The sequence below is a fragment of the Erithacus rubecula genome (genome assembly GCF_903797595.1).
Source record: "Erithacus rubecula genome assembly, chromosome: 22".
Classification (NCBI taxonomy): Eukaryota; Metazoa; Chordata; class Aves; order Passeriformes; family Muscicapidae; genus Erithacus; species Erithacus rubecula.
In genome coordinates, this window is record NC_136674.1 from 6491119 (window position 1) to 6517118 (window position 26000).

A 26000-nucleotide genomic window follows, 5' to 3' on the forward strand; every position below is an offset into this window, starting at 1 on the left:
CATCAATTATCTTGTTGGGCTCTTTTTTTTATTTTTTTTTTCCAAATGAAATTGCTTTCTGAATCAGCCAGCTCTCTAATTACCAGATTGAATGATTGAAATTTTTAGGGCAATTAAATTCAAGCCTTTCTTTTTCAGTCCTTATGTTATTCCCCCCTTCTCTCCCTCCCCTCTCCAGTCTGGAGCCTTTCTATAATTTGGAGGCAGTTGCAGAAGCAAGCAGACCTTTAAAGCCAAGATGTATGTCTCCCTTAATTCCTCTGTGGATTTGTTTCACAGACTAAGCAGAGAGGGTTCTGGTCTCCCAGGACATGTGCATTACAAACACACAGCATTGTGTGGGTTTTATCCCAACCTGTCATGTCATTTAAAACCAGTTTGGAAGGATTCATTTGGTACAGAAATTCTGTGAAAAGATAAAGATCAATGAAAAGAAAATACAGGCACTATTGGAAAATGTCTGCAGATCAAGCTACAAGACTAAGGACAAATTGATAATAACAATGATGATTGATGGTGTACTAGATAAGAGAAAACAAAACTCCCAATAAAACAATACAAAAGTCTGTTAACAGAGCTGCTAGGACAAACCCATGAAATGTCTGGGTGAAAGGACAAGGATTCTTCCAAGAAAGGACACAAAATTTCCAGGATGGAATCCCAGGCTCAGTGGACTCAGTGACAAAGTTGCTGCTCCTTTGTCTCTCTGTGGGATTAGGGCACTGATCCTGCAGGGTGAGTAACCACATTCTCACTTGCAGGTTTCTGAGCTGTTCTGTGGATTTCAGTGGGACTATTCCTCCCTAAAAGTTAAGTTAATGCTTAACAGCTTTGATGGATCAGGGTCTGACCCAGTGAACACAACACAATATTATCACAATGAGCCTTGGAAACTGTGCAGGATTTCCCTCAGAAACTTCACTCTGAGTTTTTCAGGTTTCCAGCCCCAGCCTAGGACACAAACCTGGGGCTGCTCTCCAGCAGGCACTTGCAGACAGAGAGACTGAGGGATTTATTTTCATGCTCTATTACACTGGGAATTGGAATAATGTCACTAAGTCAGAACGATGAACACCAGGCTAACTTCCAACGTGCATCCACAGCAATTTCACTGGAGCCAGATGAGCTGTATTATGCCCATTTATTACTTAATTATCCCTGCAGGTGTTTGAGGTGCCCCACAACAGCTACAGCAGTCCTTGCCCTGAAGAACAGGCAGTCAGGTCTAAGATTAGAGATGACAGCACTGCAAGTGACTGGACCTGGAGAAAGAACAAGATCCTTTTTCAACCAGGAACTTAAATGCACATCTGTCTCAAGGTTCAGTTAATTGGTTAAGCACTGCTGTGACTCAAGGCTGGGGTGACTGATGGACAGAAGAATTTCAGGTGCAGGTTCCTGAAAAACCTACTGTTTCTGCTGAGTTGAATGCCCTGATGCTCCTGTATAGATATTCGGAGAGACACAGATCAGACCTTTAGGAACCATGATTTCATGTCAGGGGAATGGTGCCATTTCACACTGGGTAATGTTTTGGCCCTTTGCAGTATTTCCAAAGGGATGGAATGTGTATTAATGTCTGTGAGCATTCCCTGGGAGACACAGCCCCTGTGGCTCCTACGCTGCCTCCTGCTCCCTCCCTCTCCCCTGCCATATTCATTACCACATCTCCTTTTTCAGCCTTTGAAGTCCATGACTCTCCACCACTCTGCAGTATCTTGGGATACAGACCTGGACTTCAGGCATGTGTATAGATCCAGGGGAAAGAGCCCTGTTCTCAGTCACTCTATGGCCATCTGCAGAGGAGTGCTTTTCCACCTCCAGGTGTAAGATGCAGTTCTGCAGAGCCTCAGATGCTTTGCTGGACCCCTGAATGCCTGCACCAGGCTCTGGGGCTACTAAAGTGGCCAGGTTTTATTGCTGGCTTCCCCAGCATTTTCTCAAGGAATGTGTTTCCCTTCCTGCTTTTTGAGGATGCCATGTCCACTTAAAATCTCCCAGTGCCTGCCCTGTGTTCATTATTCAGCTCTGGCTTGCTGTGAGTGCTGTACAATTGTGTCCCCACTGCCTCCTCTACTTATCTGCTGCATTATTTCTGTGAAAGCAAAAGCTGTGCATGGAACAGATGCTTGGAATGGTATTGGGATCCAATTACTGCACTTTTCCAACCTTACATCTATTGTCTAAACTTGGACCAGGCATATTTATTCCTTAGTGACACTATATAAAGAGACAATTGACATTGTGTTTGCTGGCTGACTGGTTGGCAGAGAAGGGGTGGAAGGAGCAGCAGCACCATGGTAGGTTTTAACCTTCCCCATATCTGTTTATCTCTGTGTTTCTTTCTGACTCTAGTGATTCAGACAGACAGGAACAATCCCACAGCATCCCATGAAATCTCATCCTAGGATCACACCCAGAATGCAGATACACCCCACAGGGTGAGCTGGGAACTCCCAAGGATTCCTCTACATGTGTTTAACAGTGAAGAAGGCAGAGAATGTAGATGAGCATGCAGAAAGGAAGAGTTTGTGCAGCTCTGTCCCACATTTACACACCTGGCATGGCAGGGGTGAGACAGAATGAAGGTCTGCTGTGGTGTGATGGGGACTGAGGGAAAGGGATTGCTCTGGAGCTGGGACTGTGTTGCTCTTGTGACTGTGGGGAGAAGTAGGAAGGACTACAGAAATTTCTGTGTCTTGTCTTTGCCCTGCTCATTGTTGGCTTTTAGCTCTGAGACTCCATCAGCCACCTCACTCGATGTGACTCCAAGGAACAAAGACCTCATGCCATGGCAGGTTGGGCAGATCTTTGTCTCCTACAAATTCAGAGGAATGGCTACAACAATACTAGGAAAAAAAAAAAAAAAAAAAAAGAGCAGGTGATTCTGTGTTTGTTTATTTTGCTCCTTTTTGCAGGTCCTTTTCAGGCTCTCTAACAGCAATGCTGCCCAGTGGCTCCCTGGGGCTATGGAATATTTGATTGTGGAGAACACCAGAGAGGGAGCTGTATATGAAAAACTTTCTCAAAGCTTAGCTCAAACTTGATCCTATTTAAGCAGGTGATGAATGTGATCCACGTGCTGTTCTGAGCAGGGCAAAACCACATTCAAGGGTATTTCTAAAATCCATGCACAGGTTCCAGTTTCAGCCAGTGCCAGCCCAGTGTCACTGGTTTCCCACTAATCATGTTCCTCATCAGTGTTTCAGAAGGGACCAGTGCCTTGTGCAGATTACACCTCTTCAGGTGTGGATTTACAGGTTTCCCTTTCATCAGCCTCAGTAAAGTCTAAGCCAGCCCTTTTGTGGGCTGGGGAACAAGTGCTGGGTCTTAGCTTTTCTTTTTCCCCTCTTTTTTTTCCCCCCTAAGATTTCACTTATCAGTTTTTTCCCTGCCTACTTAGTTCAATGACACACCAACACTCATTGATGTTTGAAGATATTCCAGGATGTTCTGTGATGAAATGCTTAAGTTAGGAGATGTGAAAATATAGTGAGAGACTCGTCTGTCTCCTTGCTCCCAGCTCAACTGACAATGCTCTGTGGTGGTTCTTTTCATTGTGCCTTTTGTTTTGGGAAAATCTCTTCTGAGGTACCTTACTATACAGGGACACATGAAACAGATTTAAAATGGAAAGAAAAAAATAGCCTTAATGAAAGAAAGCTGAAGAATATCTTTACATAAGGAAGTGATCATTTTTTATTAATCAGAGGGAAATGTATATGTAATTATGCTAGATGAACTCTGTGGGGAGGTTTTTTTCTCTCTTTATGATGTCTTAAGGGATTTATAAATATTACAGAGGTTTTATAGCATCATAATATTTCAGATGTGCAGTAAAGCTACTTTCAAAGGATTAGTGCAGACAAAGCAGCATAGTAAAAAATAATTACAAGTCAGCCAGTGCTACTAGGCTCTGACATCCAGGGCTGATGACAGTGAGAGAGGCAGGGTTCAGGGAGATAATTTTCCTAACAAGAGCAGACCACACAAGTGCTGTGGAATGGAATTCTGAGAACTGTCTACAGCTCTCTGTTTATTCCAGGGAATTTCAGACAAGTTGGGTCTGTGATGTCTCCCCACATGCTCTGTGAGATGGGAGAAGGAAGGGCAGAGGCAGGAGGAAGGAGAGGGAAGCCTTTTCCTCATTCCCCAAACATTGCTGTGCTCATTCAGTTCGAGTGACAGCACACAGCACATTTCTGTGTGCTGAGGGGAGCTGGGTGCCCAAAAATAGCCTGCACTGTGATCAAATGTGCTCTGCAGGCTGGAATGTGGCACCTGGACTGAGACAGCACAACCACACTGACTGACCCCACCAGCTGAAATGGGGCTGCTTGTGCCATGGCTGGCATTTGTGTGTGTGTGTGTGTGGGGGTGTGTGAGACAGCCTGTGTGTGTGTGTGTGTGTGTGTGTGTGTGATGGGGTGGGTGTGTGTCTATGTGTATGTGTGTTTCCATGTGTGTGTGTGTGAGAGACAGCCCTGTGTGTGTGTGTCCACGTTTGTGTGTCTATGAGTGTGTATCAGTGTGTGTCTGTGTGTGTCTCCATGTGTGTGTCCATGTTTCTATCCACGTGTGTGTCCATGTGTGTGTGTCTGTGTTTCCATGTGTGTGTTTCCATGTGTGTGTTTCTATGTCTGTCCATGTCTGTGTGTCCATGTGTGTCTGTGTCTGTGTGTGTGTGTCCATGTGTGTGTGTGTGTCCATGTTTGTATCCATGTGTGTGTCCATGTGTCTGTGTGTCAATGTGTCTGTGTGTGTCTATTTCCATGTGTGTGTGTGTCCATGTGTGTCCATGTTTCTATCCATGTGTGTATCTCTGTCTGTGTGTCCATGTGTGTCTGTGTCCATGTTTGTACCCATCCATGTCCATGTGTCTGTGTCTGTGTGTGTCTGTGTGTCCATGTGTTTGTGTGTCCCAGTGCCCATGACAGCTCCATGTGTGCAGACAGGAACTGCTCATCTATTCACATAAAGAAGATTTGCTGGGTTGGGAAAAGCAGCTGATGGATTTGGGGTCACCTGTTGGATTTGGGGTCCCCTGCTGGATTTGGTGTCTCCAGGCACAGGATGCTGTGGCTGGACAGGCTGGGGAGGTTCCCTGCTGCTCCAGGATGACTTTGGGGAGAGAACCCTTCCCTCTGCATGTGGGCAGGAGGAACAGGAGGCTGTGACTGGGAAGGGTTTCTGTGGGAAGGACGAGGAGAACGCTCCAGTGTCCGGGTGTGAAGCAGGGGGGCTGCAGCCAACAGATTTTGGTATCTAGCAGGGATCAAAGGTGTGTCTGTGTGGGCTGTGCAGGCTGGGACTACACACCAAACAGAGTGAGGATGGGAAGGGAGGGGTCTGTTTGTGACTGCAGAGCAGGTAATGAAAAGGTCTCCTGTTTCTCAGTTCTGATAACGTGGTTTATTTGGATGATCTGAGGCTGCTGCCTGTTTGAAATGCAAATCGTGCCCTTAGAGCAGTTTGTGCTGCTTACTCCTCTAGACTCAAAGGCACACACTTAGGCTGGCCTTGTGCTGCTCACTTGCCTTGGAAAGGACCTAAACCACTCTAAAAAACAGTGGCTTGTCCACAGCTGGGATGTTTGGTGCAGATGAAGTGTAAATTATCTCAGCAGAGCTAACTCGGGAGACAAAAATCAACAAATATCCTGTCCCATGCTGCAGCAATCCCTTGTCCAGGCCTGAGATGTAACTTCTGATTCAGAAGCTGTATTTGATGATAACAAAAAATTTAAGACAGGAAACATCAGCACAGAGATCCCAGAGTGGATGAAAAACAAGGAGAGAGTGTGATGGATGAAAAAGTAATAGTAACTGAGAGTTAACATCATACAGTGGATCACAGCAGGGGACAGGGACTGAGCAAAATGATGGATGATTCTGTCTTTTCTCTAGTTGTAGGTGTAGTTGCAGAGGAAGGAAATACAAAATGTGAAACAGTAAAAAACCTGGTGGTATCTTATGTCTGGGCTGAATAAACACTTAAGGGTACAGGACAGCAGAATCAGGCTCTTAACAGTGTCCACTGCTGATTCCCCCTGCAGGATCTCTCCCTGCTCCTCCTTTGGCTCTGCTAGAAAAATTAGAAGACACAATAAGTGGCTGAGCAGGAAAGTGTTTCTGCTAGTGTTTTTGACTTTGCTGTCAGGACACCTCAATGTGTCATTGTTGATTATTAAGAGTATTTTCTGAGGGGCTTAGAGAATGGTGGACTAAACAAGGAAATGACCTCCCCAAACCAAATCACACCAAATCACACCAAATCATACCAAATCACACCAAATCACATCAAATCACATCAAATCACACCAAACCAAGCCAAAGCTGTGGCTTGTGGCAGAGTGCTGCCCATCTCCCTGCCTGCCTGTGGAGATGTTCCTGTGCTGCAGGCAATGCCAGGTGGAGGTTGGCTATTTCCTATTTACTGAAGGGTACAAGTGTCCCCTGAGCAGCCCCTGAGGGATCTTGCTCACCCTCCAGCAGCTTGCCTGGTTTTCAATATTTTTCTGGGTTGTCTGCAAAATGCAGTGAGGGAATTGATAAAGCTCTGCAATAACCCAGAAATGGATCTGCTCCAGCATCACCTCTTTATGAATTTATCAGGGCAAACAATGCCTTATGTTCTGAAATAAGAGCAAGGTATTTTCATCTCCTTCTTCCTTTGTATGTAGAGACAGAAACTGATTCCTCTCCCCCTTTTCTTCTAGGTCAGCCTGAAACCAAATTTCCCTCTGGTTCCCTTGAACATCTCCCCACACCTTTGCACACATAAACAATGGATCCCAATTCTTACATCCAGAGAGGCAAAGGCCACACACACTCATTGTCTCTGTGTCCCTGCACACCCTGGTTCTTTGGGGCTCCCTGACACTGCCAGAAAGGAGAAATATAAAGAACCTCAGTGAAAGAAACTCAGCTGAAAGAAAATATCTGGTAAAACAGACTGTATTTTGGGACCATATTTTGGTCTGGCTCCATTTCTTCATTTAAAGCCTCTAAAATAAACCAAAACCAATCAAACAAAACAACAACAACAAAAAAAAGACCCTTTAAAACCCAGGCTAATTGAAAGAGTGCTAACACTGGTAAGACAAATGAGTGATACACGACAAGCCTGTGGTTTCTCCTCTAAAGTGAAGTGTTGTTTTCTTCACAATGGGATGATTAATACACTCAGGCAGGAATATTAATAGGCTTGTTCAGTTGTTGCAACATTCTTCCCACTGCTGTGCTATTGAGGAATCCAAGCCCAGGGGACCCTCAGCTCCTCAGTTCTCATCTGGCACGTTCTGAGTGTCAGTCTCACAGCACATGTTGCAATGAGAGCTGCTCTGTCTTTGCAAAGTGCAGCCTGGCACACTTTGGTTTCAGGAGTGGGGAAATCAAGGCAGGCAGAAGGGATGTGTCAGTCACCCACTTTCTCCTCTGTGGGTCACCTGCTAAATCCTTGGCATCTTAGGAGCCAAATATCTGCTCAGTTCTGTGATGTTCCTTTCAATATGACATTTTTTCAGAGAGAGACTGGAGTCAGAATCCTGACTGTGTTCATTAAAAAATTCTGGAGTGTTTGGAATTGTCAGACAGCAGCACAGAACAATTCTATTCTGAGTTATTCTTTTCTGTAACACAGACCTGTTTCTGTTCTCTTAGAGTTGTCTTTTAATTCAGGTTACCCCCCAGAAAGACAATGAGCTCTGTTCTGTTCCTGCTCCACCTTCTTCTCTGTCAGCCTCATGGCACCTCCCTGCCCACAGACTGTGCAGAATTGGGGTGCAGCTCTTTCTGTGATCGTGAATTTCTTGGCTTTTTAGGGCAGGTCAGCTGCACTCCAGGACTGGGAATGGAAATCCAAGATGCTCTGTGTTGGATGCTACAAGACTTAGTTTGAACCTGGTGATGGAGACCAGTCCCAGCTGGCAGCTGCTCATGGGCCCCTGTGAAATGTATTGGTGGTCTCAGCCCCCTCCTGTTTATGAGCAGGTCATGAATAGGATCCATATCCAGACTTCAGCAGAAAAACTAAAGATTGATTGAGCATCATGGGCACTCATCTCCTCTGTTATCCCTGAATACAACAAACCAGAGGGTAACAGTGAATAAATGCATTAGGATGAATTTTTGTAGTACTTCTTCTAGGCTGGAAGTAAATTATTTTTAAATAATTTACCTGCAAACCCAAAAACATTCTATGATTCTACAACACTATAATAATTGTTCCCTGTATAATCTTTTCCTTGAAAAGGACTTCACTAATGTACAGAAACTTTTTGGGTGGTTTTTGACTTGCTGGTCTGTTTTTAATAGATAATTGAGCTGCAGCTTTCACATTTATCTGATCTTTCCTTACAACTGTAGCCCTTGCCCAAAGAACCCAATAAACTGAGGAATAATGGAGGGATTGCCAGTGTTTGGCATTTAAAAGAGCTGGACCCCACTGCCCGTGGTTGTGGTGATAGCTGAAAAAATGCAGATGTTTTGCTGGCATGGGGAATATTTCTCAGGCATGGATGCTGAGTTTGGACAGAGCAGGGCAAAGCCTGTTCTGTGTCCAGAAGAGCAGCTGGAGCCCCAGTGCCTGCCCCACTGGCACTGCCCTCCCCTGGGGAACATCTGCTTCCCCTTCACCTCAGGGAGCAAACATGTCAATAAATACATGGGATTGTTCTGGATATTTCCATTCCATCTGGGAGTGTTGAAAGGCTCCTCCAGGCACCTCACGTTATGTGGAAGATTGCCCATTACTGCTGAAAATAACACTTATTTCATGTGGAGGAGGAGGAGAGAATCTGTTTATTCCAAAATCAATATTTCTACATTCATTAAACATTCCACTTATTAACTTCTTTTTTCCATGCCTGTGGTGGCATTCTATCCTTGTTTTTATCCTCACTACAAGTATATTTTTCACTTGATTTCCATTCCTATTTCCAGATTTTAGCTCTTTGAATTAGCTGATAGGAGCTTGACATGTCTGGAGTGTGGGTATGTGGGAGAGTGTCTAACATTGCCCTAATTTCCCCCCTTCCATATCCTGGGATCTAAACCAGGGTGGCTGAGTGCAGAAATCTGCCTGGCAAATTAAATTGATCAGACAATGTATGCTTCAAACAGAGTCAAGTGGGAATATTTCCTTGAGCTGCTCTGCTCCTCAGGATATTTGAAATCAGTATTGAATTTGAACTTTCACAGGCTTTTTTATTTTGATGAAAGGAGACAGTAGAAGTTGCCTTCTGTTTCATGCAGAATAGCCCAAACTAAGTAAGACTAATTTTCTGTGACACGAGAACCAGGTGGGACTATGATAATGAAGTTTAAAAGTAAAAATGATAAAAAAAAGAGTAATCTGTCTGGAAGGGAACTCAGGAGGCAATGCGCTCATTATCCTGCCCCAAGTAAGGATAACACTGTGGTAGAAACACTTCTGTAATCCTTTGGAATCACAGATTTTATTCTTTACTACAGAACAAGAACTATATTGTCTTAGGCAAGCTGGTTGGGCCCTTATTCAAAGATATTTAATGAAGCCTGGTTCTGACTGATTTTTAGTGAGCATTAGATTCTCAGATATCATTGTAGCTCTTTCCCCAGTCTTGCTCTGTCTCAGCCTCCAGACTGGAGAATGGTGATAAAAGCAGTCCTGCCCTTTCATTAAGATGAGTATCTTGAATATTAAAATGTTGTGGTCTGGTGAGGTGCTGCACTGCTGTGCCATAGCTTGGGGCAGGAATGGAGACCCCAAGAGTAGAAGGTGCCCCTGCATGGGAAGGGTTAATCTGTTCTGGCAGTGCTGGTCCAGACCCAGCAGATTTCTAAACATTTCTGTGTGAGGAAGAAATGATATAACTTCCCTTTTTAATTCCTGAGCTGAGTCTTCATGCAGGGCCTTGTTTGGAGTCTGGCTGCCAGTCCCAGCATGGAAACTGGGAAGGAGCCCTTGCAGGCACTTCCCTGAATTCTGGAATTTCTTGAGAGCTGCAGGCTGGGAATTCTAGCACATATCTCCAAGTGACAGCCCTCCACAGCAAGGGATGTCAGCCCTGAGCTCTGCAGGGCCCTGTGTGAGGTGGTCTGGGATCCTTTGGGGTGACCCTGCAGCTCTCAGGGGAGCCTGCAGAGCACCAGGCAGGATGCTGTCACACCTTGGGTCCCTCACCTTTCTGAAGCCAGCACAGTGACAAACTGCCCTGGTTTATCTGAGCTGTCAGGACACAGCAGGGAGTGCCAAAAAGCCTCAATCTGTTAATAAGGCAGCAATTTTTATCCCTTGCAAAAATATATATATGTATATTCAATCCTATATATATATATCTAAATCTATCTGTCTACAACATTGAATTTTAAAACCTTGCAATAACAAAGCACAATCCTCTTGTATTACTTACTGTGTAGTTTTTACCTTCTGTTGAAGATGTAATTTGTTTTCATGAGTGCTTAACAGACAAAGGAATATGTATTTGATCTTCTTATTTGTATTACAGTCTCCCAAAAAGGCAAAGAAGAAGATAGAAGGCGGTTCCAATGTTTTCTCTATGTTTGAACAAACCCAGATCCAGGAGTTCAAAGAGGTTGGTCACTGCTCTGCTGTTCTCTATAGTCTCCTGTTATTGCTAATGAATAACATAGGTTTTGTTTGCAATCCTCATTCAATTCTCCATCTGCTTTAATAGAACACACAGTTGTTTTCTGAATCATCCCTGTGGTTTTGGCTGGTAGATCATTTTCCTTGTGTGTGTGTTTGTTTGTTCTTTCTTTCATTCTTTCTTTCCTTACTTCCTTCACTCACTTCTCTGTTTCAAGCTCTAGACTTAGTTGAAAAGCACCCAAGCCCCCACCCCAAAATAAAGGAAAAGCATCATGTCATCCACTTCAGCCCTGATTCAGGAAAACACTTGAGCACATGTTTAAAGTTAAGTGGTATTTTAAATAAGAATAGTCTTACATGCTCAAGTATTGCCCTGAATGCAGATGCCAGGCTGACCCAGGGCTTTCATTCGTGTTCTGTTCCACAACAGCAACAGAAAATATTTGTCTATGCCCTTCTAATGCTGCCCACAATCTAGAAATGAAAATGCCAAGAAGCCCTCAGCCAGCTTTCCCCACAAATGCCAATAAAACAAGACAACATGTGGAGATGGACTAAGCACCTTTCAGCTCCCAAGGGATTTGGTGCTCCATGCACTGTAGGTTCTTTGGCCAGTTACCTGTGAAGAGGTAAAACTGAGGGGGTGGCCTAAAAGCTGGAGCATACAAAAGACAGATAATCTGTTTGATGAGTTTGTGCTCTTTTTCTGTGTGGACAGTATTGAGTGTCCATGGGACCATCACATTCTGTACTGGTTTGTCATTTTAAATTACTGATTTTTTTCCCCATGTTTTCTAACTCATATCTCCAAAGCAATTTCCAGTGTGATAAATGTCTTGCTGTTTCATTTTGTGCTTTCACGTGGCTTTCAAGTTTACTTTTCTTGAGGACTCCCACCAGGAAAGCTCAGTGATGGATAAATCTAAGCCCCAAGGCAAGGCCTGGGAATATGACCCAGCTAAATTAATTGGAACCACTAATCATTTCCCCACAGTCCATGGGAACATGTTTGACTCTCTTCTACCACTTCTTCTCCATATCCTAGGAACCACTATTTTATTTTCTCCAAGAATTTATGTTTGAAGATGGACCAACAAAAAGAACTGGACAAAATGCCATTATTTGATCTTCTCTAACTATGATAATTCCAGGAGCATTTCTAGGGGGATGGTGGCAGAATAATGGCAAAAGCATGAGGCAGTGGTCGAGTGAAACCCAAAACCATGTTGTGTCTAAGAACTGCATATTTGGGGCAAGTATTTCTGAAAAGCTGGTTTGGATTAGAACATTTTTATCTAGAGATTTCGACCAGCTCATCAGCAAATGTTTCAGCATTGCTGTTCAGTTATTTTAAATTTATCCATTACAGTGCCTGATGCTCTTCCTGTCTCCTGTGAGCTGCCTGGGTTCAGCTTTGCTCTTCATATTCCCTTTCTCTTTTGTTTCACCATTTAGAGCAAGGGAAAAACATCTCTAAAGAGTTGGGCTTAATTTTTTCTAAGGGGATGGTTTGGAAGGTAAATGTAAGATTATGAACATAATGCTAAAAGGAGCCTCATGGGAAAACTGGACTGTCAGCAGAGAGGCTGCAAGAAACTGGAGGAGAAAATACCTGAAGATATGTGGAAATAACTTGTTCATGGGAAGAGCAGCACCCTGTAGGGCAGCAGGCTTTAAAACTCTGCAAGTTACTGCAATCTCAGGGGAGCACTGTCTGAAGAAATAATAATTCCTGGTCATTGCAAAGATACTCTCCCATATTGATGTGCCTGTCAGACAGATAACCAGCTTCAGAGCCATGCCAGGATCAGCTGATATTCCCCATAGCATGACCAGGGGAATTTCAGGTCATTAAAATCTTTCCAAATCAATGAAACATCATAAGTGTGATGGCAGCCCAGAGATGGACACAGAAATGGGTAAAGAGATAGATGAGCAGTTAGCTGGCTTGGTAAACAGTGGTTAGAGCACACAAAGTCTGTGTTGGCTGAAAATAATAATTAAAAAACCCCAAACAACTGCAACTGTTTTTTTCTATCAAAAGTCAAATTTTGTCTGAGAAGAGTATTTAAGGTCAGCACATCAGTGCCAGCCAGAGCACACAGCACAGCCTCAAAGATGCAGTGTATTGGAAAGGGGAAAAAACTTTGGATAAATAATCTTATGGAACCTACATTTCTCTGTGCTTTTGAAAGTTCAGCTATCTGTGTGTGATGGATCATTCTAAGGCCCAGGAGGAATTGACTTCAGGTTGATAGCAGAGAGATATCCACAGAAATGAAATGTTCTACAGGAACATTTCAAAGAATGGGGTATGGGGGAGGTGTAAACACAGAGCAACCTCTGGCTAAATCCACCCTGACTAAAGCCTCCCTAATTCAAACTTTTATGGGTTAAGGGCTGAATGGCTGGAGCTGCCAGCATTGGCTTCAGCCCAATGCATGCTGCACTGAGCATTAATTTAGTAAGAAGTAGTTTGGGTGGGTTTAATTAAGCCCCTTGCCAAGATACAGTAATGTGTTGAAAGTGAGGAAAGTGCAACGATGTGGAGGAATCAAAGGAAGTTAAATATTCCTTTTTACAGCAGGAATATCATCCTCCCATGGGCTGATGAGTGTGGTTGGAGCAGTGTCCTGTGCAGTGGAAATGGCAATAGCTGTTCCTTCTCCTTCCCACAGGCTTTCACCATCATGGATCAGAACAGGGATGGCTTTATTGACAAAGCAGACTTGAGAGACACATTTGCTGCACTAGGTAAACCAATAATTCAATACTTAAGAGATCTGCTGTCTCAATTTCAAGCACAGAAGAAAGGTTGGTATTAGAATGACAGTGGGGGAAGAAATGAGATACACGGGGGGCAAAAGGAAACCTGCTCAGTTTGACCTTTCTCCCTGTGGTATTTGGGATCTCACTGTGGAGCTCCAGCTGGGAATTCTCCTCAGCAGGGACTGGAATGGAGATCTGCTCCCTCCCCTGCAGCTATTTCAGAAGAAGCCCACCCAAGCAGGGGTCCATGCCAGGCATTTCTGATTTGCCTCTGAAGCCAGGCTTCCCAGGCTGCACCTTTTTCATCTGGGAGCCATGGAATACCCACAGATTAGCACTGCAGTCATGGGCTAGCTGCCCCTCTGCCCACACAAACCAAGGAGGGCTTCATGTGAGGCTCTGGGAGTGTGTGGGGGTGAAATGTGCATGTTAGATTAGGTATTGTCCATTCCATGGCTATCACAGTCCTGATAACATCAAGCAGATTAGAGCAAATCTTCCCAAGGAAAGAAAAAATTCAAGCTCTCATGATCCCAAACCTGGAGTTGTATCCCTGTTGCAGCATTTGAGGCTTGAACAGTGATGTAGGCATTTGGGCTTTTGCCATCTGGAGCCTATTAAAACGAGCTTGATAAGAATCTTTAGTACTCCCTGGGGTGGAATCAGACGCCAGCAGAGTCAGTGCAAGGAGCAGAAGCTCCTGAACTCTTTATTGTGACAATGAGGTTTGCAAACTTTGGCCTGTAGCTACTGTTACCCTGAAATATTTATTTCTTAAGGCCAAGTTCTGCTATCTTTCCTGTTCAGTGAAGCCTTTCAGTGCCTATGAAGTACATTCACAGCAAATTACCACTCAATTTGAGGAGGGTTGCCAGGGTCTAAATTCTCATCAATAGGGCTGTACAAGGATGGGGAAGGGATGCCACTACTCAGCTCATCCATCTGCCCTCTACTCAGAGAGGTGTCTCAATATCCAGGAGGGCAAAGACTGAGCCCTTGGATTCACTTCAGTCACTTTGATCTCTGCTATATTAATATCAGTGGGGCCCATATTTCACCTGAATTGAAAAAAAAAATAAAAAGCCCCAACCCAAAAAGCAGTTTATTTGGAAGTGCCCCTTCTCTCCTCCACTGCTGGCCATGCCTGTGTTATTTATCCTTCTTGCTCCTTCAGTCACCCTTTGATCTCAGAGCCAGCTCTGCCAATTTCTTTTTCACTGGGGTATTTGGGAGTTGTGTTCTACCACGTTATTAGCAAAGTTGCACAGAGCCCTGAGCTCCCCAGTGGGAGGAGATGAATGGGAATCATTTTTTGAAACACAATTTGTGATTTATTATGAAAAATGATCTCTGCTGCAGGTCGTCTGAATGTCAAGAATGAAGAGCTTGAAGACATGGTGAAGGAGGCGCCAGGTCCTATTAACTTCACTGTCTTCCTGACTATGTTTGGGGAAAAGCTGAAAGGTAAGCACCTCTGGGGGATTGGAGAGGTATCTGTCAAACATCCTCAGCACTGAAATATCTCAGCACCTTGCAAACTACAGTGATGTCTCCCCAGAACAGTGCTTAGAGGCAAGGAGGGATCTCCAGCTCTGCAGGCAGAGGGAGGAATGAAAGGCTGAGGGATGTGCAGAGGACAATCCAAAGGTGTGGTTCAGCTTACACAAGCTGACATGAAAGGGCTGAGTTGGGGTCCAGAAAGTGATGAAACCTCAGCAGCCTGGAGCTCAGGGCAGGGGAGTTGTGTTATGTTAGCTAACATTAACCAGTGTTAGCTGGTTTCAACCATTTCTAACAAACCCATCCTTTTTGCACTCCTTTGGCACATTAAGCAAACATGGGCTTCCCTCATTTTCTGTATCCATTGTGACTCAGTGTCACTTGAGGTCAATAGTGATTTTGCCATTAGGTGAAGATTTCACTGAGTAACCCTTAATGGAGTGGATAAATTGAGATAATTAAATTTCAGTGGATTTGCAATGATAAGGGAGAAGGATTTTACCCATTGCTACAGAATATATAGGGAACAGTGTGGGAAGTTCAGGAACTGAGGGTATAAATTTGCTGTGTGAGCTGGTAATTTAGTCATGCCTTCTCCAGTTAATGGCTGGAAACTGCAAGAGAGGGGGTGTGAGGCCAAGACAGAACTCCAGTCATCTTCCTACAGGCATAAGAGAAAGGTGAAACCTTCAAAGCAGGGCTGGCCTTAGCCGAGCACATTCTGAAAGTTTGTTAAAATAAGTAATGAATAGAAAAATGGAAAAAAATCTGATTCTATCTTCTTAAAAACATTTATTGTTTTGTTGCTGGACTCTGGCTTTATATTGCTGAACACAATTCCAGTGCAGGGTTTTCTATGCTTGGAATAGAAAACAGAGAGGTCTGAAAGAAAGAATTCATGTAGTTGGTTCTGGAAGAAAGACACTCTTGCTAAAGAGGGCAGGAAGTCTGGGAAACACGAGACATGGTGAGGAAGGCTGACTGAGGAGGGGGATTTATTCCCCAGACACCAGCCTGCCTGTGGTACCTGCCCAGGACACTCCAGGTGTCTTCTGCTGGGTAGGGAGTACTCTCCTCCACATTCTCCCTCCTGTGAGTGTTTGTTGTTTGTTGTGGGGTGCCCTGCTGCCCATTCCTCTGGGAAATGAGCTCTTCTTCCTCCTCTCCCCTCTTCCCCCTTGCCCTGGAGCTGGCAAAGCCTCTGACCCTGCCAGTCCTGTGGCCTAAAAGCAGAGCCAGCACAGGAAGGTGAATGGCAAAGCAGAACCCTCTTGTCTGCAGGTTTCCTGTTGGCTACTAGCAAAGGAGGAGGGTTTTTTTAATTTCCATTTGGTGAAGGGAAAAATCACAGCTGTGCTTGTCATGCCCTTCTGGTTGGGTTTGTCATGCAAAGGAAGCAGAGCCAAAAGACTGCACATTCCCAATCAAAACTAATTGGGATGAAGAGCCTTTGTAGTGCAATTAGAAAGGGAGAAAGGGCTAGAGGAAGTGGATATGGCAATTTTGCAACACTCTTTATTAGCTAAGTACCACTCAGAGAATTTGGTGAAAGGTGCTTTCTAAGTAAAATTTGTTGTGCTATAATTGATTTCTGTCATAAAGGGGAAGCTGGGATTTTCAGGATGAGCTCTAGCTTTGTGTGTGGAGATTATGATGCCAGATGAACAGCTAACAAAACTCGGTTTATGTTAATGCCAACCACATGGAGCTGCTTCTACAGGGAGTCAGAATAATACAATTTGTACAGAAAACAGAGATGCCTCACATCAAAGGAACCACTTTATTTACCAGCTAATCAATAAAGAATGCCTGCTGCATTGCGTCTCTTCAAAGCCAAAGTCCAAGGATATGACAGAGTAGAAAATGTAAAACACAGTAAGGAAAAAAAATCCCCCCCACAGTGGTGACTACTTAAAATGCAGCCCTCTCCTTGGAGCTGGGGGATGTTTCTCCTCGTGGGACAATCAAAACACTCATTAAACACCAATGCTCTTTGTATTGATCACAGATTCATTGCAGTTTGAATGCACTGCCTACAGCTTGGCGAAAATAATATACATGGCCTTTGTGTGGCAAGGAGGAGACCATATAGCCTGGGGTTTGTTCACTGTTATATCCCCCAGGATCCTGCTAATCCTTGTGAAATCTTGCAAACAAAGCAAACTGTGAAGGCATCAGGAGAGTTTGTAGAGCAGGAACCTTGGCTGGGTGCTGTTCTGGTTCTACCTCTGCCAAACTTTGAAACAAACTTTGAATCTGCAACACTTTTTGTGTTGTATCCTTTTTTAATCCCTCTTTCAGCACACCAAATAGCTTCATTTTGTCCATGGAACTGGCTCATCTGCTTGCAAATTTGGTTTCCTACAGTTACAAAGATTTGCATCATGTATACTTTGGTAATATTTTGAAATATTGGGGAATAGTCAGAAAAAGAGTACACAGTGTATCCTTTGGTGTGGGTTGAAAATGAGCATTGCAGAACAGTCAGAAGCCACAGCCAAGATTAAGGCACTATGAAAACGAGTCCCTGACACAAATGTTTTCCAGTCTAAAGAGATGGGATAGACAGTGGAAGAAAGAAAAAGAAGACCATTATAATAATTTTACTGCTGGGAAATGAGGGACAGGAATATGAAAGTCATACCAAAAATCTGTGGCAGAAGCAAAATCTTGTAGCCACAGTCCAATTCTCTAAACCATCCTGTTTCTCTAACACTTAATGAAGAGACACTTCAGGGGAAGGGCACAATGGGATTAAGTGCAGATCACCATCTCACATTGATCATCCTGTTTCCATTGCATTCCATTGGCATTTGGATTTTATGATGAGCTCCATTTCCTTTGGTGAGGGAAATAACCTCTTCTCTATATGGCCAAGAACAAGGAACATCAAAAAGTGTTTTTACAAGGAACGTACAGTGCAAGATTAAAGGAAGCCAGTGAGGGAAACAGTTTGTTGTATTTTCATTTCTGAAAGCCACTAATCCTCTGGGTACTGATATTGGAGACCAGTTCCTGGAAGTTTTCTCTCCTGCAGACATAGAATAGATATGAGTTATTATTTTTAAGCTTCTGAGCATTGAACTATTCACCTCTATTGTTTATCTGACATGACAAATGCTGCCGACTTGGGGAACCTTTGTCTCCAAACCCACAACTGCAGAATTCTCCATTTTGCACTGTTTTCAAGTGAATGTAATTACTTAGCAAGTATTCTGCAGCCAGAGAAATACATCCAGGCTTCTAAATTATATTTCATTAATTTTAGGCACGGACCCAGAAGAAACAATTCTGAATGCTTTTAAGATTTTCGACCCAGAAGGAAAAGGCCGCATAAAGGCAGACTAGTAAGTTTATTTCAAATTCTTTAGAAGAATAACAACAATAATAACAATTGCACAGTTTTAAAGAACTGCTTAAAAGCTGTATTTTTCACAGTATTTTAAGAGGCAGAGAAACATTTAAGCTTTGTATGCCAGAGTTAAAAGTCTGGACTGTTGTATGAATGTATTTGTATATAAAAAGAGATGTTATTGTCTTCAGACATTGCAAGAGCCAACGGAAATATAATCACATGTAGGCCATTAGATAGCCTCTTTTTGAAGGTCTGGATATAAATCGACACATGACTCTCTGCAAATTAACTCCATATGTAAAATTAAAATGAATGTCTGGTGCCTAACGCTCAGTGCTTGACTAAAATGGGAGAGCTACTCCCCTCTTTATAAAAGTGATCAATTTAATTAACTCTGAGACGTGGTTTTAGTGCAGGACGTTTTCCTTTTTATGTGTTTATCATTTGAGCCTTCTGCTTCTAGAAATAATTTGCTGTAAAATTCTACTAGATACAGTGAGAGCCAAACCAAATAATACTATTAATAATCTGGCAATTATTGTCAATATGGCTATTTTTAAATAAAGAGGCAGAACCTAATTTGTATTCATATCCTGCTGCACCAACAAAGCAATGTAAAAGGACTTTAGGAGGTATTTACACAAATGCAAACCCTCCTTGCACTGCCAGAGTGGTGCAAGCAGGACTTTCAGGTGAGTGAAATAAATGATATCTAATCAAGCCAGGGGATGAGGAAGTTGGACCTATTACTCCAGAGAAGTGTTTTATGTACCTAGATTCATGCATATGTTTAAATTTGTTCATATACTGAAATTTCATGGTGAATTTGGGGTCTATACTTCCACTGCAGCAGCCATTTCAGGTAGATTTTATAAAGCATGATATGTATAGGAAATCTATCAGGGAACCATGAGTTACAAAACTGTATTTGCATCAATTATTTCTGCTTATGTTGTGATAGCCTCTGACCAGAACCCTGTGGAGATTTCCATGACATTATCTGCAATTATTGATGGAAGTTAGTTGAAAATGTAAAATTCATGTACAATATTTCTTTCCTTTACCAAGGTGGTTTTCCATGACAGCACCCCAGTGGGTCTGAGAACTTTTGCAATATGCAAAAGAAGAGAGACAGTCCTTGGAGTAAGAACTTACAATTTAATTAAAACACAAGTGGAAGGATGTAACAATCAATCAGAAGGAACAGAGAGTTAAGAGTTGTCCTGATGATTTTGGGGCTAAAATCACCCAAACAGCTGGAGAGGGATCATATCAGAAGAGACTCAAACAACAGAATAAATGGAGCCTGTTGCCAACTAGGGCAGATCACACAGCAGTGAAATCACAGCCATGAAATAGGAACTTCTGATACTCCAGAACCCATGAAATGTTATATTTCCCACCACTATCTGTAACAATATCCTGCATACAAAATCTGCACTTGCCACCCTGTGTCCAGCTCTACATTCCTTGGATGCTGGAAGCCAGTTGGAGTTTGGGGCAAATTAGGAATGCAGTATCACACTGCAAAATGAAGATGAGAGAGAAATATTTTATTTTTCCTTGATGGAAAAGGTCAACCTTGTCCCCACCCCCACTGCACTGCTAACATTAGACAATTGTTTTAGTTCATCACCACAACAGAGCATAATGTTTACTTATTAGACCCGAGGGTAATGTTGATCATTACAGAACAAACCATTAAATCAATTCCGTGGATGTCTTTGAGGTTTAACTTCTATTCATATGCTTCCAAAATGTAGACATTTGAAGTTTTTAAGTAATTTTTCTGTTGGCTCATGCAGCCATTTCAATGCGACAGTCAATGCTAATAAATAATATTTCTCCATATTAAAAAAAGTCCTGGAATGTTTCTCTGCAAAACCAGCCGTGCTGACCTTTTAATCAGAACTTTTTTTTTATGTTCATGGAGTTAACATCCTTCTGGGGATTTTTATGTCTCTTCCCTCTGCGTGTTTTCACCTCTAGTCTGGAAATGACTCACTTAGTCCATGTGAGGGTAGCTGGGATGGAGCCTTCTAACCTTTCCAGAAGCTCCAGCAGCCTATAACTTACTTCCAAATTCAATGACAGACTTTGTTTGTCTGCATCATTACCCCACACATAAAACCCTTCCCACAGCATGATGTCAAAAAGAGAAAACCCTCTGGCCCCATTCTCAGCTGAGCTGGGGCAGTGCTTGGAAAGGTTGGATGATTCAGCTCCAAATGCCCCTCGTGGGGCAGACTGAGTCAGGCCAGCACCAACCTCAGAAAATGAAACTTTTCAGACTTGGGACAGATGAAAATGGGGGGTGGAAGATGTCTCAGTGCTAGACTTTGGAGGGTTTGCTGAGTTAGAGATGCAGAGCTCTGCTCCTTCCCACTCACCTGGTTTTATTCCACTGTTGAAAGGGCAAACCCAGAGGAAAACCAAAAATGTCCCAGAGATTTCACAGATAATTTTTCAAAAGGCTTTTAAAAGACATTTTTAAAAAGGCTTTTAAATCTCAGAATGCAACTAGGTATTTGTAACTGTAGAAAGAATTGATGTGAGCCAGGATAAGGGATAACATTTAGACTCCTAAGTCAAGGCAAATGGATTTTTTTTTTTTTCCCAGAAGACTTGGGGTTTGGTTTAGGTTTGGGGGTATTTTTTGAAAAGAAAATAAATTTTCTAAAGAAAACAAGATACAAAAAGAAAAAAGTGCATAATTTCTGGCATTGGAAATTGTGAGTGTTTGTTTCCCTATAAAATAAATAATGGAAAATGTGCATAGATCCTTTAGTCAGTCCTTCTTCCTTATGAGTGTGCCAGAGCCTACTGGGCTGTGCATCAGAAGATTATAATTAGATATTTGATCTTTTCTTTTCCCCTAAATACTTTAAGCATGTGAATAGAAGACACACAGTGCCCAGATCTCTATTTAATTCAGGCTTGTTTGTGATGAAGTTTATTTGTGACCTCTGACAAAATTGCTGTAAGTGATTCCTTCTATTCACCAAGCTCCTTCCTGGATCACACTTCCTATTTACATTTGCTCATGTTTGTCCAGGGCATATATATCCAATAATCAATTTATGCTGAGGGGAATGACTGCTCTACTCTTGCACCCTCTGATCATTTGAGAATTCTCCTTCAAAAATGCAGCCACATACCAAATGGCCAGAGCAACAGAACAGAAACAGAAACTTGAGACAAAGAGATGAAGAAACTTAACTAACTACAGAGAATGGTGAAATAACACAGCAAAAATACATCCAATAGCTTAAGCTCTGTCTGTGACTTCAGAGTATTTCCCAAAGCTTGCACAGGTATTTTCACACTTTTCCTTGTGGGTAAGATCCTTATTCATTGCCCAGAAATCTCTGTTTTCAATTTCCCCTGTCTGGGCTGCCAAATGTGCCCTTGGTATCACCAAGAGCTGCAGAAGTGTGTGTGCCCCTGCTGCAGATTGGGGTGTGTGGCCTTTTCCTGGAAAAAAATCACATTTCTCAGAGCTGTGAGTGCCATTGCAGCTTTGCCACCCAAACTTCATTTCTGTCTGGGGGACTTTCCTCATGTGCAGAGTATGGGAGCAGAAAGGGAGGATTTACTGTTTTGCCTGAACATCTGCACCCACAGGAGGTGAATTTTGCTCCCCTGGAAGTGTTCCTGTTCAGGCATGATTTATATTATAAATAGTTTTAAATATTCCCTTTAAAAAGCAGAAAGGGTTCTTCCAGAAGAGCTGCTGCTCTCACTCCCCCACAATAAATTCTTTTAAAAAGCAGACTTTTTTTTTCAAATCTACAAACCAAACCAGATTTCTATATTTGCCTCAGCTTTTGCTTTTGTACAGCAGACTGCTCACCTGCTATCACAGCTTTACAGTTTGTTTTACTGCTCCAGAACTGTGTCTGATAATGTATAAATACATTTGGTAGTGACAAAAGGAGACAACTCTGCCTCTTCAGCGTGAATGAAAACTGTGAGATTAATATAGGAATTCTTCTACAGGAAGGGGAAATTATTGATGTTATTGAAGGGATGTTTATGTGAATGTAAGTGAGTTTATACTGGTGGATGTCCCAGCACGTGGTGCATGTGCTGCCCTAGACATTTTATCTAGAGTAAAAACAGAAATAATTCTTCCTGGCTTTTCTATTCACCTCTAAACTTAGGTTAAAAAAAAAAAAATAAAAATTACATGCTCAACTGCCTTCCCACAATGTGTTTAAAACAGAGGGTAAATCAGCTGAGAGTCTGCCCCCAAAAGATTCTCTTTGATGCAATTGCACGGGGTGCAGATTGTGTGTGGGATAAACTCTGTGTTGCAGGGCTGTGACTCCAGATCAGGACACTGAAATACAGCAGGGCTTTACTGCAGCTCCACAGCCTCCCCTGGGAATGGCTCATGCAAATAAAGGATTCTCAGCTGATGCTTTGGAATAGTGGCTGGAGCTCTCTTTCAAGTCCTCTTTCTCATTTCATGCTCTGCTCCTTTCATCCTCAGATTTTACAGAAAATATTCTCTCTTTTGGTTTTGTTAAGTGATCCAAACTTTAAGCAGCAAGTGAGGAAACCTACCATTTTAGGCTAAGATAAGCATACAAAATTGCTGTATTTCAATTACAGTAATAACCTTAAACAATTTTAAACCTCTATAAAATGTCACAAAAGCGAAATAAGTTGGCAGAGCGAGGCATTGACACTGATGGGTGCCCACAGAAAATCTCTTACAATATCATGTAAGGATTAACAGCTCTAATTTATGCGGTCACACAGATTTTCTTTCATGCAACTTCAGGAGGGATCTTGCCATCTGAATTGTCATGTGCCATTATCAGCCTTTAATCAGGTTATTTTGTTTTATTTGAGCAGCATCAAAGAAATGCTTATGACACAGGCAGACCGGTTCAGCCAAGAAGAGGTAAGGAACTTTATTCAAAACAGGAATCCAGCTCCTGTTCAGCAGTAAGTCCCTGCCCCTCTTAAAATGCATAAATTTAGCTGAAATCCAGACTGAGAGGAGGTTGATGCCTGCTCTGACAATTAGAGACAATTCAAAGCATCTCTTCTGAAGAGCTCCATGGCTAAATCAAAGTCAAATAGATTCTCTGGACTCCCATCCAAGTGCAAGTGTGGCTTATCTCGTGCTGTTCTTCCCCCCATGGGCAGCTGGGCATTTAATTTTCTGCAGTCCAAGTGGGTTTGGGGAGGGACTGTGCTCTGCTTTCCATTTCTGTGAGTTATTTGGTTTGAAATATGAAATGAGGTGCTGACTTGGTGGTTTGTGTGAGACTGAGGGTGGATTCTGCTGGATGGGAGGAATTTAGGGGGAACTTTATTTTCAGAAGAGGAGATGGAGTTGGTGTGTGGACAGAACAGATTGCACAGACTGTTCCAGTCAGAACAGAGACTGACCTATCCATTTATCAACCAGGTTTTCCTGGGCTCCAGGGAGAGCTCTTTCCAACAGGGAACTTGTGGGATTCTGGCATGACTTTATTAACCAGTCATGTTCCAACTCCAGTTTCAATTTTACAGAGCCCAAGGAAAACTTTTCCATGGTGGTTAAAGGACCAGGTCACCAGGGAGCTGAACTGAGTAGAAAATTAAAAACTGTTCATGTTGCTGTCCCACAGTCTGTGACACTTATCTCTGTTGGCAGATCAACCAGATGTTTGCTGCTTTCCCTCCAGATGTCTCTGGGAACCTTGACTATAAGAACCTCTGCTATGTTATCACCCATGGTGAGGAGAAGGACTGAGAGCAAGGGGAGGAGCTTCTCCTGTGCTTGTGCACTGAGTTATTTAATGATGCTCTCATGTACAACACAAAAGGCTAAGCATCCAGCATGTGAAGCCATGTGGTCATCAGAAGAAAACCAATAAAATAATTGAAAATAGATTAAAGTTATTTAATGCTCCTGTTATTATAAAATATCAAAATACCAATTTGTGAGGGGTTTTCCCCCATATTTTTTTCCCCTGTCAGTGGTTTGATATGGAATTTTCTTGATGAACTGGTGCTTTTGTGATTTATTGACAAACCTAATGTTCACCAGATGGTCCATTGGGCACTGCAGTCTTCCTTAACCTCTTGTCTTTTATACATAAGCTCCATGTATTAATTGAGAATTCCTCTAACTTATTGCATCAGGAAGAGTGTCTGGCAAATAGAATTATGTTCCATTCCACAGCCCCTAGCAATGGAAGTGTAAATAAAACAATCATAAGCTCTTGTGAATATGCAATATGCCCTCTCCATCTCCGTGATGTGGCCAGTTCCTGAAACCACTTGACTCATTTGCTTTGGTGCAAAAGAGCAGAAATAATGGAATATTGGCTGTTTCTCTCATAGTAGAGTTTACCTAGGTACACTTGGAATGCAGAAATAATGAATTTCCTTCTTCAGAGACATCTTTACTATATGGAGGAGGTTGTCCATGATGTAACAGTTGGTCTATTAACAGCCAAAATGAAGTTTCAGAGTTACATACAAGGCAGCAGAGAATCTGAAAAATATAAAAACTAAAACCCAAGGCATCACCCTTGGCCATCATCCTTGGGTTTCAGGTGAGACACTCACAGCAAGGATGTGTTTGGCCAAAGATCATCAAGTCTAGGGATGAAGAGGACAATTTGGGAACTGCAGCCTATGAAAGCAGATTACCTCTCACTTTTCTAATCCAAGAGCAGCCTGGTTTTTAACTGGGCTACAGTTTCTTGTATTTAGACTTCTAGGAATGAGACATATTCTGCCTGTGTGGAATATTGCATGAACTCTTCCTGCGTGGGAGGCAGAAGGATGCTGCAGCCAAGGGAAAACAAGCTTCTGCTGTTTTAACAGCTCATGAAAATGCTTTCCTTGTGCATCAGTGCTGCTGGAGCCACAGTCCCAGACACTGAGAGGAAGCAACAGCCACTTATTTTCTGTTTCCATCTTCTTAAGCTTTGTAGGAAGAGAACTTGAGGGCAATGTGTTGAATGGTGCCCTCATCAAGAGGAGCAGAAATTCCATAGAAAGCTCTAACATCTGCATGAGTCAGGGATGTGACATCCACCCCTACCTGCATTTTCTGTTGTTCCAGCAAAATTCTGCACTCTGTGCACCTCAATAATAGAGAACAACTGGAGTGAGAAGCCTCTTTCTTAGCACACAGAAAATTCATAAAATAAACCTTCCCCTTGCCCCTGTTCAGAAGCTGTGTGAACATTCCTGCAGCAGCACTGTTTTTCCAATATAATATTCCAAGTTGATTCCCAGTATTTAGTATTCCCAGTATTTAGTAGGAATTATCTCTTTTAAAAATATCAGTGGACACAACTGGGGCAAAATTCTCTCCTTTCCTGGATCTTGCTGAAGATGTGGACAAGGCTTTAGCACTCCTTGCTCCTGTGACAATTGAAGCAGCAGCCAGAGCTGTCCCTCCCAACACAGGGAGCCCCTCACTGGCTTTGGTGACTCAGAAATCTTCTTGCAATGCAGGAGTCCACAGGACCTGTCCTTCCACCTCCTGGTTCATCCAGCTGAGCTTTCCTGGACAAGCCCAGCTTTTATCACTGTTTCCCACAATGCTTTTTTTTTTTTTCTCCCCAGAATGTTTTTCCTCACAAATCCATGACTGGCCATGGGATGGGGTGGTAGATTGGCAGCGGGAAATCATGGAGCTTGAGGATTTTCTGTTGGCACAGTCAAAAAGGTGATTTATGCATGAGCTTCTGCTTTAGGCTCTTCTGCAGACCCAAGCAAGTGACAACTGCTCTCAGCAAACTGAGCTGCTCATGGGGGAGGGCTG

The 26000-nt window shown here is 42.8% G+C and overlaps 1 protein-coding gene across 1 annotated transcript; it reads left to right on the forward strand.

Moving 5' to 3' along the window:
• The first annotated feature begins 2250 nt into the window (after nt 1-2250).
• Nucleotides 2251-24122, forward strand: MYL10 (myosin light chain 10). The gene is made up of 7 exons (XM_079325376.1): nt 2251-2300; nt 10490-10576; nt 13272-13347; nt 14722-14826; nt 18131-18209; nt 23081-23129; nt 23871-24122. The coding sequence occupies exons 1-7, from the start codon at nt 2298-2300 to the stop codon at nt 23967-23969; spliced, it is 498 nt and encodes a 165-aa protein (XP_079181502.1). The 5' UTR covers nt 2251-2297; the 3' UTR covers nt 23970-24122.
• Nucleotides 24123-26000: the final 1878 nt, after the last annotated feature.